Source organism: Eurypyga helias, unplaced genomic scaffold (assembly GCF_000690775.1).
Source record: "Eurypyga helias isolate BGI_N326 unplaced genomic scaffold, ASM69077v1 scaffold8419, whole genome shotgun sequence".
Classification (NCBI taxonomy): domain Eukaryota; kingdom Metazoa; phylum Chordata; class Aves; order Eurypygiformes; family Eurypygidae; genus Eurypyga; species Eurypyga helias.
Window position 1 is genome coordinate 102,790 of NW_010270140.1, and position 14,595 is coordinate 117,384.

The window sequence follows — 14,595 nt, forward strand, 5'->3', positions numbered from 1 at the left end:
ATGAGGCTTTGAGCAACCTGGTCTAGTAGAAGGTGTCCCTGCCCATGGCAGGGGGTTGGAACTAGATGGTCTCACTCACTGTATTAAGAGATTCTGGTTACTTCTGCATGACAATGACTTTATCTATTAAATGTAACGACTTAACTCCGAGTACATCCCTTTTTGCTAATATATCTTAAATGCTAAAATTAATTCATTGAAAATGGCATTCATCATCTAAGAGAAAGATCATGATCCCCTGTGGTTTAACAAATAAGAGACATGTATTTAAATCCCCCATTTAATTTCTTGCCAGAATGAGTTTCTCATAAATAAGAATGTCTACTTCATATATACTCCATTAGCTACATTATCTGTAATTTCTTGCCCTCTGTCATTTTCTCCTTTTCAGCAGCAGCAATTACGCACCATCTACTCATTATTTAACATTAATTTATTAAAAATTTGACTGCTAATATGAAGGGAGAAAGCAAGATTTTTGTACACTATTTTATATTCTGTGCCTGCTTTCCCACTGAAAAAACGGCATGAGTGGCAACAGTAAAAATTAAGCAGTCAGATTTGCTATGAGGAGAAAGTTATTGAGAAGACAAATATGGTTACTGTTTTGTCTCCAAGGAATACGGAAACATTGGAACAGGCTGCACAGAGAAGCTGTGGATGCCCCATCCCTGGAAGTGTTCAAGGCCAGTGTTCAAGACCAGTGTTCAAAGCTCATGAGGCTTTGAGCAACCTGGTCTAGTGGAAGGTGTCCCTGCCCATGGCAGGGGGGTTGGAACTAGATGACCTTTAAGGTCCCTTCCAACCCAAACCATTCTATGATTCTATGAAGATAAAGTTTGAATTTTCTTCACTAAGAAAAATAAAATGTATACAACAAAAATATATGAAATCCAGTTAGCTTTTAATTCTTGATACATTCAAAGTTCCCACTTAATGTATCAGAATACTTAAACACATCTTTACTCTGAAAGCTTAGCTTCACTTAGCTTTAAATAGAGAACAAACATATAGACAATAATGAAGGTTATTAAATGCACATAAAAAAATTTCATTTTTAAGGTGAATGCTGTCATCTCAAATTCTCAAGACTTAAAGTAAAAAATATTTTACTAGCATAAATTATCTGCTAAACTGAAATACAAAATATCAGTAGCATAACTGTGGTAATCCGATGTTTTAAAATACAGTTTACATATAGGGAACAACTTATATGGACCGAACAATTTTTGATGTAGACAACAAGCACACATAAAAAAGGCCAGAGCTGAGGCCACTATAGTTATTTTATCTTCACATTTTCTCAGCTCTGGAATAACCTCAAGACTGATGAAGTATGAAAATAATTTACAAATAATTAAAACCAAAAATTGCATATGAAGTTTGTCAAAATATGACCCATTTAAAAATGACAGCAATCTAAACAATATCCATCTTTTAAATCTAGAGGCATATACATATGTGGCATACACCACAAAATAATGAGCTTTCCCTTGCACGCTATGCTATATACTTTATAAGCAAACTGTACATGAAATAAAAGTCAGAAAACCATCACTCCCCAGCTTGCACAAAGCCACAAGCTTTGAGCATCTACATCGCAGTTTAGGAACAGGGAAGGGAATGTTAACAAATATTAAATACATTTTATTAATCAAAACATGTCAAAGAAACCACAACAAAAATCAATGCATTCAGCAAAATTTGTTCTATGGAATGAGGAATAGAGGCTATACTCACCACAGACAAACCCATCCAGGCTGACAGCAAAAATACTTCTCCCTTTTAGCAGCTGAGGATGGGCACAAGTGGCATTTACAAAGCTCTGAAAGTTATTCTCTGACATCCACTGTGGAAGCCATTTTAACTGGCAGTCACACAAGAGACTCGATGTGTTAAAGCGCCTGAGGAAAAGCAATTACATTCAAAGCCTGTTTGTTTTTTCTGTTTGTAATACAGATCCATATGAGGACATATCAATAACCAAACTAAATTTTTAGGCTGAACACATGTCACAAGAGAAAGACAACCACGTTATTTAGCTCCGATGTGGTGAGACCATTGTCACGACTCCTACACTCTACAAAGCAGACATGTTAGCCTGAACTCCTAGCTTCTGCTACACAGATGAGTCCACGCGATCAGGCATGTTTGTAGTGTACAATACTTCAGTCAACAGGAGGACACTCAGAATGGGCACGTAAAAGAACAGTCCAGAAAGAAGGTGCTCTGGAAGCTACCAGCAAAAAATTCTGAGGCAATGTAATTCCCTCATTCCCATTTCAGTCAGAATTTATCTTGAGGAAGGTATTTAAAAAAGGGAAGTGGGGAGACAAAGAACAGTCAATTGTTGAAATAACAATGGCAGAAGTGGTATCAGCTTACCTACCCTATGCGAATAGCTACATTCACAGATGGAGAAAAAAAGAGTAAGAAAGCAAAGGGGTATTCTGTGAAGCATCTAGAACTGGGAGTTGAAGTAGTAAGTGTTCTCAATTTTAGCTGAAAAAAACCTCAGAATCACTCTTAAAACAACATATTAAAAAACAGTTAGCAATAAAATTCCTCTCTTCCTATCTTACCTGTTCTTGAAGGAAGAATAAAAATAATTTAGGGATCCTTGGAGAGAAACAGCTTTAAAGATAAATGAAGATGTACCAATCCTTGATTTTTTTTCTTGAAGAAAAGGAAGAGCATCTCTCTGCTCTTTTTTCACACAAAATTGCATGGATGTGATGCCAGCTCAGCTGTTCACATTGAGATGAAACAAGTCATCTTTCACTGAAGTTCTAGGGCCATTCCTGTTATTCTCAGGAGGCAGAGAAACCACAGCATTTGTTGCTACCTTGATGCTGTGGGTATCTATCATATTAATTTCAGATTTATACTCTAGGGGCCTCAGAATAAAACTACTAGATGGAAATTCATACTAAATAATCTTACTTCTGGGAAAGTACTTTCTATCATCTGTCTCCATCTTCCTCAGATATAATGGATGTTTAGCAAGTGCTTCAAGAGAAGTAGAGAAAAATAAACAACAAATCTTGAATAGTTATTTCATTGAAGTGTTCAGAGTCTGGTATGTTGTAGCATCTTACATCTCCTGGAGCAGCGTCAGCCCATCATTCCATCACATTTGAAGAAGGATCAATCCCCAGTCATTTGCACTGTGCTCCCATCACCCCCCTTGTGCCAAATCTAGCATATGTCCTGCAGCTGGCTGAGTGAGTTCAGCAAACTAATCAAGCAGTACAACCAGATCCAACTCAGGAAAGAGGAAAGGCAAAAAATCCCTGGCTATCGGTAAAAGCATGGCTGTTGCTTTCTAGAGTTGCTGCAGCTATACCAGAATATGGGTAACATCAAACTGAACTTGAAATGAACCAAATACTGTCTAGACACAAGAAAAGTATTTTACAGCGTCAACAATCATACACTGGAACAGCCTCTTCAGGGACATGGTAGAATCCCCAGCACTGGAGGTTTTCAAGACACGACTGGACAGGGTGTTAGATAATCTCACCTAGGCTCCCTTTTCCACAGAAGGTTGGACTAGAGGACCTTCTCAGGTCCTTTCCAACCTGAGCTGTTGTAGAAGTCTTTGAAATAAGCAAGGCTCCTTGTCACTTTACGGCACCGACATGGAGTAAATACTGTAAGATACTCAATAGGAGTATGGAGAACACAAGGGAAAAGCTCCAGACAAGCTCCGGGAAGTTTCTATTCATAACGAGAGCAGCATCTTTTCGTTTGTTGACAGATTATCCACTGAGCAACTCAAGACAACAGATCTGACTAGAGAAAGCTGATATGAATAGAGAGACAAAAGATACATGCAAGAGGAAGAATTAGCTGTGCTCAAAACACAGGGAACAGTGACAGCATTTTTTCTACGTTGATCAACTGAAACAGAGGGTAAGTGGACAAAAAAGCCCCAAAAGCTCAGTAGAAGAATACGTTCCTCCCAGTGACCGCTTCATGACTTCTCTGAAGATCTGTCCCTTTGCTACTACAGGATAGAAGGCCCCAATTACAATCCCTGACAACCAGGTCTTTACAAAAGAATTACAGGACTGCATTTCACTGGTCTAGTAAGCTTTAGCTCAGCGATAGCACTGCTGATCTTATAGTGCATTACATCAAAGTCTCCCTTATCTAATACCTATTAGAGATCAGCCAATTTAAAACAAGGACTGTAGACACCAAATGTAGCACAAAATGAACACTTCCTATCCTACACCATCTCACTTAAATACAGTCATCACAGGAAAAATAAAAAAGACAAAACACTGACATGCTTTTTACATGACTTTCGAGAGATTACGGTGGGAATTTATCACTGCATCAGGCAAAATCTTACAAGGCTTTTATTTATATATTTTTAAATATATATATGATAGAGGTGATGTCTTTAGATAGAAACTTACAATTCTTTGAGTTTCTTCATTTGTGAAAATGCATTTCCTTGAACTGACATAATTGCATTGTTACTTAGATCTCTAGGGGGTGGGGGGAAAAAAAAGAGAAGTAGTATTAGAGGAGGAAATGGCATTTTATTAAACTGAATGTATTTAAGACTCCAGGAATAGTTTGCTACCTTAGTGATATACAAAGTATCCCCTAGCTCCAAAACTAAAGAGACAGGATTAAGGAGTTTTATAACATGCTTAATATGTAACACTTCCTGCATTAATTCCAAAATTCACATTCAGCGTAACTCCATACTAAAAGAACCTTTTCAAGATCACATTAGCAACCAGGGCAAGTGTATTTCATTCAAAGTCATAAGTAAAGCTTTTTTCCAGTGTTGGGTTAAATGTGAATTTCTATTACTTACAGGTGTTCAAGTGCATCCAAACCAGAAAATGCTTTCTTTGTAATGGATCTAATCCTGTTTCCTTGGAGTATACTGAAAAATATAAGTACATGATGCAAAAAAGATGCAATAAAATGGAATAATTTTTTGAGCTAAGCAATAGTATTTTTGGCATTTCTTTCTAAACTATGACCAATATTTACCATTCAATCTTCCCCAATGCAGCAAAATGTCTCACATCTATGAGATATCCATTTATTTCCCTTGAATAAACATCTAGATTTTACAATGATTTTAGATTATGTTTAATGCTCACAGTTCAGTAATATGGATGATTCTGAATGTACAAATATAAGTGACTTTTTATTTCATATATGTGCATTTGAAAATTTCTATGCAATGAAGCCATTTCCATTGGATGCTGCATTACTTTATCAAAGACTGTATCAGTCACTATGCCTTCACCATATTACTTGCCAATTATTACTTCCTATTATGAGAAACCCTCATTCTTTGAGAAACGTTTTCACAAACAATAGTAATATTTAAAATATTTAAGATTAGTTTAACTTGAAAAATCTGGAATTTCTTTCATATAAAAGAAACATTTTATAGAGAACAAAATGGTAAGGGAGGAAAAAAAGTCATCTCAGCTATGAAAAAATATAACACCATTAAGTGTTGGCCTTGTCCCTTGAAACACACGTAATCTAAGCTAATTTTTTTAAGGACTGATGAGATACAAATATTGCAGCAATACTCACAGCTTCCTGAGTTTATCTAGACCAGAGAAGGCACCATTCATATCTTCAATAGTCCATGATATTTCATTGTTTTTCAGATCCCTGTTTAAAGGGGGAGGGGAAATCAAACCATAAGAGCTATTAAAAAGAACAACGTATGTACTTTAAGAGTACGTATAATTTAAAACAATTTCTAAAATAGCTTTCTGGTAGGTTCTTTTTGTTTGTTTGGGGCATTTTTGATAGGTTAGTTTTTAAGAGAAGCTTTTCGTGATTAGTTATTTCATTTCAATTTTTACTGAAGACCAGTACAGCTTTTTCCACTGGTAATGAAAAAGAACACAAATCCAACAATTTTAAGAATCGTTACAAAACAAACCCACATTCCCCTACAACGGTATTCAGATATAGGACTATCATAAGAGAAGGAGCATCATAGGAAGGGATCAACCACTGGCCTCTTCAAAACAAAATACACTTTGTAAGTTCATAATATTAACAACAGAGAACACAAAGATTTATTAATAGAAGTGAATCACTTTTACATTCTACAACATCCACAACATTAGCTTAATTATCTGTGCAGCATAAAGAAGTTAGAGATTTGTGAAAAGAATGGTGTCAGCAAGGAATCAACAGGTTAGAGAAGAACAAAAAATCTGGGGGGAAAAGTCTAACAAAATTTCTAGACACTTTGGAAGTCTCAGATTTCTTCTCTTTATAACCTATATTTCTCGGTATACTTAAAAAATATAGCATTCACTCCCCTGATTGCAGCTTTACTAGATGCCCGAAGTGTGAAGATGTGAGCAAACCCATGAAAGCAAACTGTTAGCACCCTTTTCAAAGTGTAAAGGAAAAGGCAACTGTTTAACTCATCTGGCTAACAGATGTGTCAATGGTACACAACTGGAAGATTTTATTGAAGCGGAATGTATTTAGGTTAGTTTACTTCTTTCTTCCCCTTCCACTAAGAAATGCTATTTCAAAAAGCGCTCAAATGCTTAAAGCAATTTCTCAGTCACAAGAAGTATCAGCAACCATAGTAAAACACAGTTTTGAGTTTTGTCTTCTTATTTCTACCATGAGGGAAAATGTTGATTCAGTTAAGACATAACTATGATTCAGTTCCCTAAAGCTGTGTGTAGCAGTGCTGCTTGCTGCCTTCAAACGGACATGTCTTTCCCATAATAATGCTACTAAAGTTCATATTGCAACTACCACCATGCATTGTGCACAGCCTTAACAAAAGAGGATGTCCTCCCTCTCCCAACTATTCTGAAAAAAAAAAAAAAAAAAAAAAACAACCAAAAAACCTGCTGCCAAAAACAGATATGCTGATCTGGGAAAGTTAACAAAAAGTTCTTGTATATTTTATAAGAAAAAAAATCTATAAACACTGAGTGTTTTTCTTAAGGTTTTTGACCTTAAAAAATGAATTTGTCAACTTACAAAGTCTGTAGACTGGAAAGTCCCCGGAAGGCACAATCGGCAATGTAATTTACTTTGTTATTTCCAATGTACAGTCCAATCAACACACTTAAACCAACGAAGCTGGAATCGTCCAACCTTGCTAAATGATTGAAAGTCAAATCTCTGCATATTCAAGGGGAAAAAAAATGTATTTTAATGTTTGTGCTTGCAGTGCTTATTACCCACTTCAACCCAGGTGTATTGGGGGAGGGAAGAAATTTTTTTTCCCTCACAACTGTCACAAAACCTACTACAGCACTTTTCATAACACAGCTTGTGTATCATTTCCGATAATTCACACATTACTGCAGAATGCATTTCTTTCATTTGAAAATGACTGTGTTACAGTTTTAATACAAATGCCACAGCGAAATGAAGCAGTCACGGTTAGCTTCAACTTCTTTCAACAAAACATAACTGTCTCACATACAAAAAGTTGTCACTTTGGAAACTTTGTTATGAAAAATTCACAGATCAGTGGTAAGAAGCTCATGCTTTGGCATGTACCCAGCTTTCAAAACTCGAATAGAATAAAAGCTACTCACAGCTCACTGAGTTTCTGGCAAAATTCCCAGGCATCAGGACTGATTCTGCTGATGGCATTTTGGCTGAGATGGAGTTGCTGCAGCATCAGCAAGCCATAAAGCCAGCCTTTGGTTACCTCTGTTAAGTTGTTATGGTCCAGCTGCCTACAAACACACACAAACAGATAAAAGACATAAGGTTCATAAACTCATGTGTGCTTTGCCATGGGTCCACATCTGACCATGATCCTGGCTAGATAGCTGCAGCCTCTATTTACGTTTAGAGTTTTAAGCATGCGTTCAGAATGTGCTGTCCTACACAGTCACCAACAACCACTTGCTGCTTTTCAAACCACACTACAGCAATTTAATTCAAAAACATCTTTAAGTTTTATCAAGCAATTCTATTCATTTTGTGCAAGTATAGTTCACATGCTGTCAGCAGAAAGGTGGTACTTACAAGACTTCCATGTTGGTTAATCCCCAGAAAGCACCATCCATGAGCCTAGTAACCCCATTTCTCTGCAGTTTTAAGGATTTCAAAGCTGGAAGTCCTTGGAAAGTGAGCCCATCTATTTTTTTAATTTTGTTGCGATTCAGTTCCCTACATCAATAAAATTTACAGTTACAACAGAGTAAGTTTACCTGCATGGCAGCAATCTTTCTTCCCTCTCTGGAAACAAGCCTTATTTAAACACTTTTATTCCACATAAAACAACAGGGATGAGATGTAATAAAACCCAAACATTTTACTGTAATACATTATGTTTAACCATGCTAATACTGTTCTGGCCTGTCTGATACTGAGGTAGTTCCTTGATTTTCAGACTTAAAGAATCCTTGTAGACCTAGAACATCATGGTTAGTCCTGTTTGTAAACTCAAAAGTGAAAGCCAGTTCCTGGTGTTTATCCAGCAGCAGAACCATTCAGTTTAGCTTGTAATTGCAATCACTAATCAGTCAAATTTTTAGTTGTGATAACTAGGCAAAATTAAATATCCTGGGTGATACTTCTCTTAATCTGGAGTCCACATTCATTATACATTCCTCCTTCATCATCCACAACTAGTTACGAATAGGTCCTTCCCTGTTTCTCAAGTGGTCTTGGTACTCCAAGAACTTGAGAAACTTGTACTACACACACCCCTTTTAGGTCACAAGCTGGGACCCATGTGTATCCTGGAAGGGAGTTATAAGGCCTAACTACCTGGAGGGCAAGCTGCAGTGACAATAGTACTCAGTATCTTTTATTCTCCCTGCAAAAGGGTGTCTAGCCTCACACAAGCACAAAGAACAACATTAAACTACTTTCAGAGCAGTGAATTTTAAACTAGCTACCATTTGCTAACTTAACAGTAATATTTATTAGCAATAATTGTTATGTAATATAAGGAGACAGGATTAAACAAAAAAAGGCCCTCATACAATGAGTGATCATCTGCCCTTTTCTTAGACCTATCAACCTGTATCCTACCAAACCAAGAAGAATCCTCTCCTTCCAAAATTTACTTCCCCGAGGGAAGTAAAGGCCTAAATAATTCTCTCTCCATAGTTACACCGTAATTATTTGTCATGAGTCTCAGTCCTGTAAAAATTCAGCTTTCCTCACTATGAACTCTACCTGTCAACAGATATCTGACAAAGAACCCTACTCCTCCTCCTGTGTCTATGCATAAGCAGTGAAGGACATTCAAGTAAGAACAACCTTCAGTTTTCCCCAAATCCTCCTCTGCACTTTTTCAGGTGATAACACAAATTTTTTACCTTTGTTGAAGGTTAGCTACCTAATACCACTAGGTTAGCCTACCCATTAAATTGTGAATGAGTAGAACTTTTTAGGCAAGTATCACCAACTTACAAAATTTCAGCTGAATCTGAAGATCAGAAAGTCTACTAAGATCGTTAAGAAATCCTGATCTTTGCAGGACTGTTCTCACACTCTTCTACTGAGGCTTGGGTCAAACTCTTCCTGCGTTTGTATAGACAACAGACACAGTCACTGTTTCCAGATGTGTCAAGTGTCCTAACACTTCACTGTTCTTATGACCATTCACTTTCAAGGTTAATCTAGGAGTTCATTTTTAACTCTTGACTATCTAACACAGAAAATAATTATTCAGGATTTGACAAAGTATGGTCCTACTCCATCCTCTTGTCAAATTCTTGTGCTCTTTAAGTTAAAAAAAAACACCTTCCCCACCCTCTTTGATATTAAATAATTATATTATTTATTAGGTTAAACATTTATAGACAGCATTGTGTCAGTGAAGTTGATGGAGGTCTATATTTACTCAAGCATAATGCTTATTGTCATAACTTCTGAAAGCAAATTCATTTCACTTTGAAAGAACAAAATAAAAGAGATTGATATAGCGAACTATGTAAGTTTACTTCACGTATTACTTTTCCAACGCTTTCTTACAGCAACACTGCTATTACCCCCTCTCCAGCCTTTTTTTTTCTTTTAATAAGCAAAAATTATTTTAAACACAAAGACTATTCACATCTCACCAATATATAACACTATTTTTGTTCAGGACAAAGCTGCAGTTAGAAAGGGTTGTGGTAATATGTTTTCTGTGTCTGTCTCACTCTGCCTCTGGTTAAATTAAAGGCTAAAGTTCAAGCACTGCCAGTGCTTTGGAAAACCTGAAAACAATTAGTCAATTGTAGGTTGCACTTACAGGTGCTGCAGATGGGAGAGTTTAAACATCTTTTGAGGGATTGCTGAAATTTTGTTCCTGTTCAGTTTCAATACTTGAAGTGTGGTAGACAAATTGTCAAAGGTACCAGGCTCCATGGAGGTTATTCGGTTACTGTTAATGTACCTGTTGAAACAATGTCTAGAAGGTTAAATTTACAGTTATTTAATAAATTCTTAATACCAAGTAGTGAAACACACAGCTCTTGCGCTGCCTACTCCTTGATAAATGGAATTTCATTTATCATATTAATTAGAGCTCTTGACAGCTCAGTCTATGGTCAAATAGTATTTCACCACCAACATTTTGCTCTACTCTGCAGGAGTACATTATTGGCAGAAGACAGCATGTTGTAACTCCATTACTTTATTCTCACTTGGTATAGCTCAGGCATTGCAGTATTACTCAATAAGGATTAAGGTGAATCCAAAAAAGTCCACCAAACTCCATGTAACTGAAGACTAGTCCAACCACGAGTAACTTAAGTTCATTGTGTTACATAATTATTTCTCTCAAGAGACATCTATTAGTTTCACCTGATGATAATGACCTTCACTTTCTATGAAAGAATGTCATTGCAACAACTCATGTATTCGTTAGCAGCTTATGTTAAACTCAAAATGCAAAAGTAGGACTAAATATTCAATGCATGTCTAATTGAAAGACCATTTAGTACCTTAAGAAAGAGCTGCCAACCTAAGTTTTCCAACAGTTTTGGAAGTAATCTGAAAGGAAAAAAAAATTAATACTGTTTTACTTACAGATACTTGAGCTGTAATGATGGAAATGATGATATTTTTAGCTCTGATATGTTGTTGTTGCTCAAGTCCAAAGTTTCTAGACTCTGAAAAGGCTTCAGATGTTCAGACAAGATGTTGGCAATCTTGTTATTGGTCCTGAAATTTAACGACAGTAGTCAAAAGACTGTCATTTCCAGAGTAAAATCTTTTTACCTACACATGACTGTGATGAAAGTTTGTAATTCCACCACTTGAAAATAATTCCTAGTTAAATAAAACTAATTATGTTCTTTAGACATAACATTCATTTCTAGCCATCCCAAACTGGAATGCTCTAAACAGTATTTCTTACAACATAATCCCAGCAAATATGATGAAAAAAATTACATTATAATCCCATTACTGCAATTCATGGCTTTTAAAGCAAGACAAAAAACTCGTATGATCATCTACTTCTGAATGGTAGAAGTATCTAGTATTTGCATTGAACAGTATGTCACAGTATTGTAATAAAAACAGATTAGAGTTGTTCTCAATTCCAACCAAATGAACAACATAGCAGCAAGACGTGCTTTTTTTGAAAACTCCTACAGCATCAAAAATCTGACTGAATTTCCATAAAAACAGAGCTAGATGAGAGGAGATGGATGACAGTGTGCTCCCTCAGGAAGGCATTCTATAATTCCGCAATTAGACAGAGTATTTAATGTACAGATTTTTGCAGGGAGTTTGAAAAGAATAAAATTTCTGCTTAATACAACTCATTACAGAGGTTCTGGACTTCATGTCCAGTCAAACTTCAGCTAAGCATCACACCCATTTCCACAACAATTCTGCAACTCTTTGAAGACACGTGTGTCCTACTGCACTCTAAGAAACACCCCTTCTTTCACCTCCAATGAAATGTACTTTTTCCAGTGATCATATTTCACGTTCATACCCAGCAACCTACCACTTTTTCCATCCCAGCTGCATAATATACAGAATCTTAAATGCACATCAGCAACATTAATAGGGTTATTCGTTGGGGCTAATGGTACATAGGGGAAAACAGATCACAACCAATTAAGCGAGCGTAACCTGAAATGATCCTTGTTACCTTGGGAAGTTCAAGTCATTTCTGGCCATGGTACATTCTGTACCTAGTAAGATGAATGACCAAAATTTAGGAGCTCTCCCCAGCTCCTAGAGATTACAGGCAAAGGCAATTTCAGTAAAACTATCAAGACTGTTGATTCTGGAAGGTGTTTGCCTTTATTGGAAATACCTGCTCTGGATCAAATAGTAAGCCACACATTTAGGATAGCGCAGACAACCCTCACATATTCACTGCTCAAGACAAAAAAGTCCTGACTCAAGAACTGAACCAGAAGTTAGATTAATGGGCCTTCTGACCACATGTGGGAATGGGTAAGTGATCTTGCAGCCCCTCCAATGCTGCGCTTGTATCATGTTTCATTCCTCAGGCTGTCTGGTAGAAGTACATTGCATTTTTTTAACTCTTAGCTGAAAGTATATATAATAAATGGAAACAAATTACTTTCATAAAAAACAACAACAAACACCACCGCCATGTGTCAGTTCCACTGGCCAAATAACATTGCAAGTTAGATAACAGGTCACAGAGCCTTGCCTTTATGCATTAGTTTGTTTATAAGGTAATTACTAACAAGGTATTAAAACTGCCAATTACTTGAGTGACGAATAAAATTTTCCTTGCAGTAAAAGTGTGCTCCAGCAGAAGCCAGCAATTTCCTGAGCTGCACGCCTCCTAAATTGCAGTGTGAAAGTGTTCAGTTATAGAGACGGCTTGCACAGTGCTGTCTTTGTGTCAGCACTGCTCCTTAAAACAGAAATTCCTCACAACTGGCAGGATAATAGCCCCTGTATTACAAAGTTTAGTTGGACCAAATGGAACCAAGTAAAACTCTTACACAGGCTTTGGATTAGCACTTAAACTAACTGGCAAATTACCTGACACAGACCAGGTTACAACAAAACCAACCAAACAAAAAACCCAGCTTGTTTGTTTCAGGGAATGTTTTCCTTTTTGGAGATGGCAAGGTCATATGATAGGAAGAAAGTAACTTCTTTTGTTCACTGAAACAGAGCTATACATCGAAGTCCCGGTCCATCTCATAACTAAAATTATACCAATCCTCACTGCACCTTCCTGCTTATTCATATTTGTAGAAGCTACTCAAATGCAAAGTAACTAAATGGTTCACTTCTTATTGCCCCAACCTCCTACTTCAGTTTTCTCTTAATTTTTTTTTAAATCTCTAATTCACACTTGGAATGAGATTATCAAGCTCTGAACATATCCAAATAGTTCTACCTTAAGGCTGAACTTCAGTTAAAATGAGAAAGTTCAATTCTAATCTGATTTTTCTTCACAATTGTCACTTAAGTAAATCAAATAAAAAGAATGTATTGGCTTCTTCATAACTGTCAAATCACCGTCAAAATTACTCAGGAATGGCGTGTTTGAAAATGCAAGCTTATCTGTCAAGGCAAAACCAAACAGTAGCTTCTGTGTCAGCACAGTGACATACAAGCTTGTTCATTGGGGGGGGGAAAACAGAAAAATAAAATAAAATTAAATTAAAAAAGAAAACATGACCAACACCACTCCAACACCTTCTGCACCAAGTGCTGTTATTACTGTGCTCAGGCAAAAGGAGCTGCGCACACCACACTGCTTTCATTTCACAGACCCTCAAGGGGAGGCCAGAGCTACAAGAGATCCCTTGCAACGTAAGTTCTCACAGAAGCAGACCTGCAGCAATTTGATCACAATTTCATCACAGGCAAGGAAAAGCAACACACTGCAGGTTCCTTATAATTTCTCCTTTTGCAGCTAAAGCAGCAGGAGCACCGAGGAACACGAATAAAAACACCAAAAATACCCACATGAATATGAACATGCCTTTTGCAATTTGAGTGCCTGCATCGTGATTTGCAAGGAAAAATTAAAAACAACCCAACAACCAAAGAGTGCATGCAGACTGCTTTAATTATTTTTACATAAGCCTGTGTGAATATCAGCTTCAGACAGAATATCAGTTTTTCATTATGAGAAACCTTAGCATTCCCTCCCAGCCTTCATGACTAACCACACCACTAGGCCAAAACATCTATAACAGCCCTATCAATCATGATGTCAAGATTCATTCTATATGAACAACAGCTACAACATATCTGACACACTGACTTGTACTTTCCTTGCCTCTGGGGAAATATAAAGCAGGACCGCAACTTCTGTATCCATTTTGTTAAGGATCTAGTTAACACTATTTAGACATACTGGTTCCTATGTGCTGAGAAAAAACCACCAATTTTTAAAGACCTGAGATGGCATGATTAAGTATCTCTTGATAAATATTATCAATATGTAATATTTTCTACGCCAGAGAAATATCTATACCAACTTCATTAATCCTGTAACATGGAAGCCCCAACTCAGAAACAGATTCAGACCAAAACTCATATCTTTTGTTTCTATTCAAAATTTTGGTATAAAAACTAAATACCCTTGCACTTCCTCTACCAGCATAACTCTTTCTTCTAGGTGCATCTTAGAATCATAGAATGGTT

At 36.7% G+C, this 14,595-nt stretch overlaps 1 protein-coding gene across 1 annotated transcript in view; it reads right to left on the minus strand.

Annotated features, from left to right (window-relative positions):
• LRIG3 (leucine-rich repeats and immunoglobulin-like domains 3) overlaps positions 1 to 12,126 on the minus strand; it is a 22,312-nt gene extending 10,186 nt beyond the window's left edge. The window contains exons 1-10 of the mRNA XM_010158341.1: positions 12,098 to 12,126; positions 11,020 to 11,154; positions 10,241 to 10,384; positions 8,017 to 8,160; positions 7,578 to 7,721; positions 7,012 to 7,155; positions 5,581 to 5,661; positions 4,838 to 4,909; positions 4,428 to 4,499; positions 1,741 to 1,904 (exon numbers count right to left, since the gene is read on the minus strand). Coding sequence (XP_010156643.1) covers positions 1,741 to 1,904; positions 4,428 to 4,499; positions 4,838 to 4,909; positions 5,581 to 5,661; positions 7,012 to 7,155; positions 7,578 to 7,721; positions 8,017 to 8,160; positions 10,241 to 10,384; positions 11,020 to 11,154; positions 12,098 to 12,126 — 1,129 coding nt within the window. The remainder of the gene's footprint in view (positions 1 to 1,740; positions 1,905 to 4,427; positions 4,500 to 4,837; positions 4,910 to 5,580; positions 5,662 to 7,011; positions 7,156 to 7,577; positions 7,722 to 8,016; positions 8,161 to 10,240; positions 10,385 to 11,019; positions 11,155 to 12,097) is intronic.
• Between the last annotated feature and the right edge of the window lie 2,469 nt (positions 12,127 to 14,595).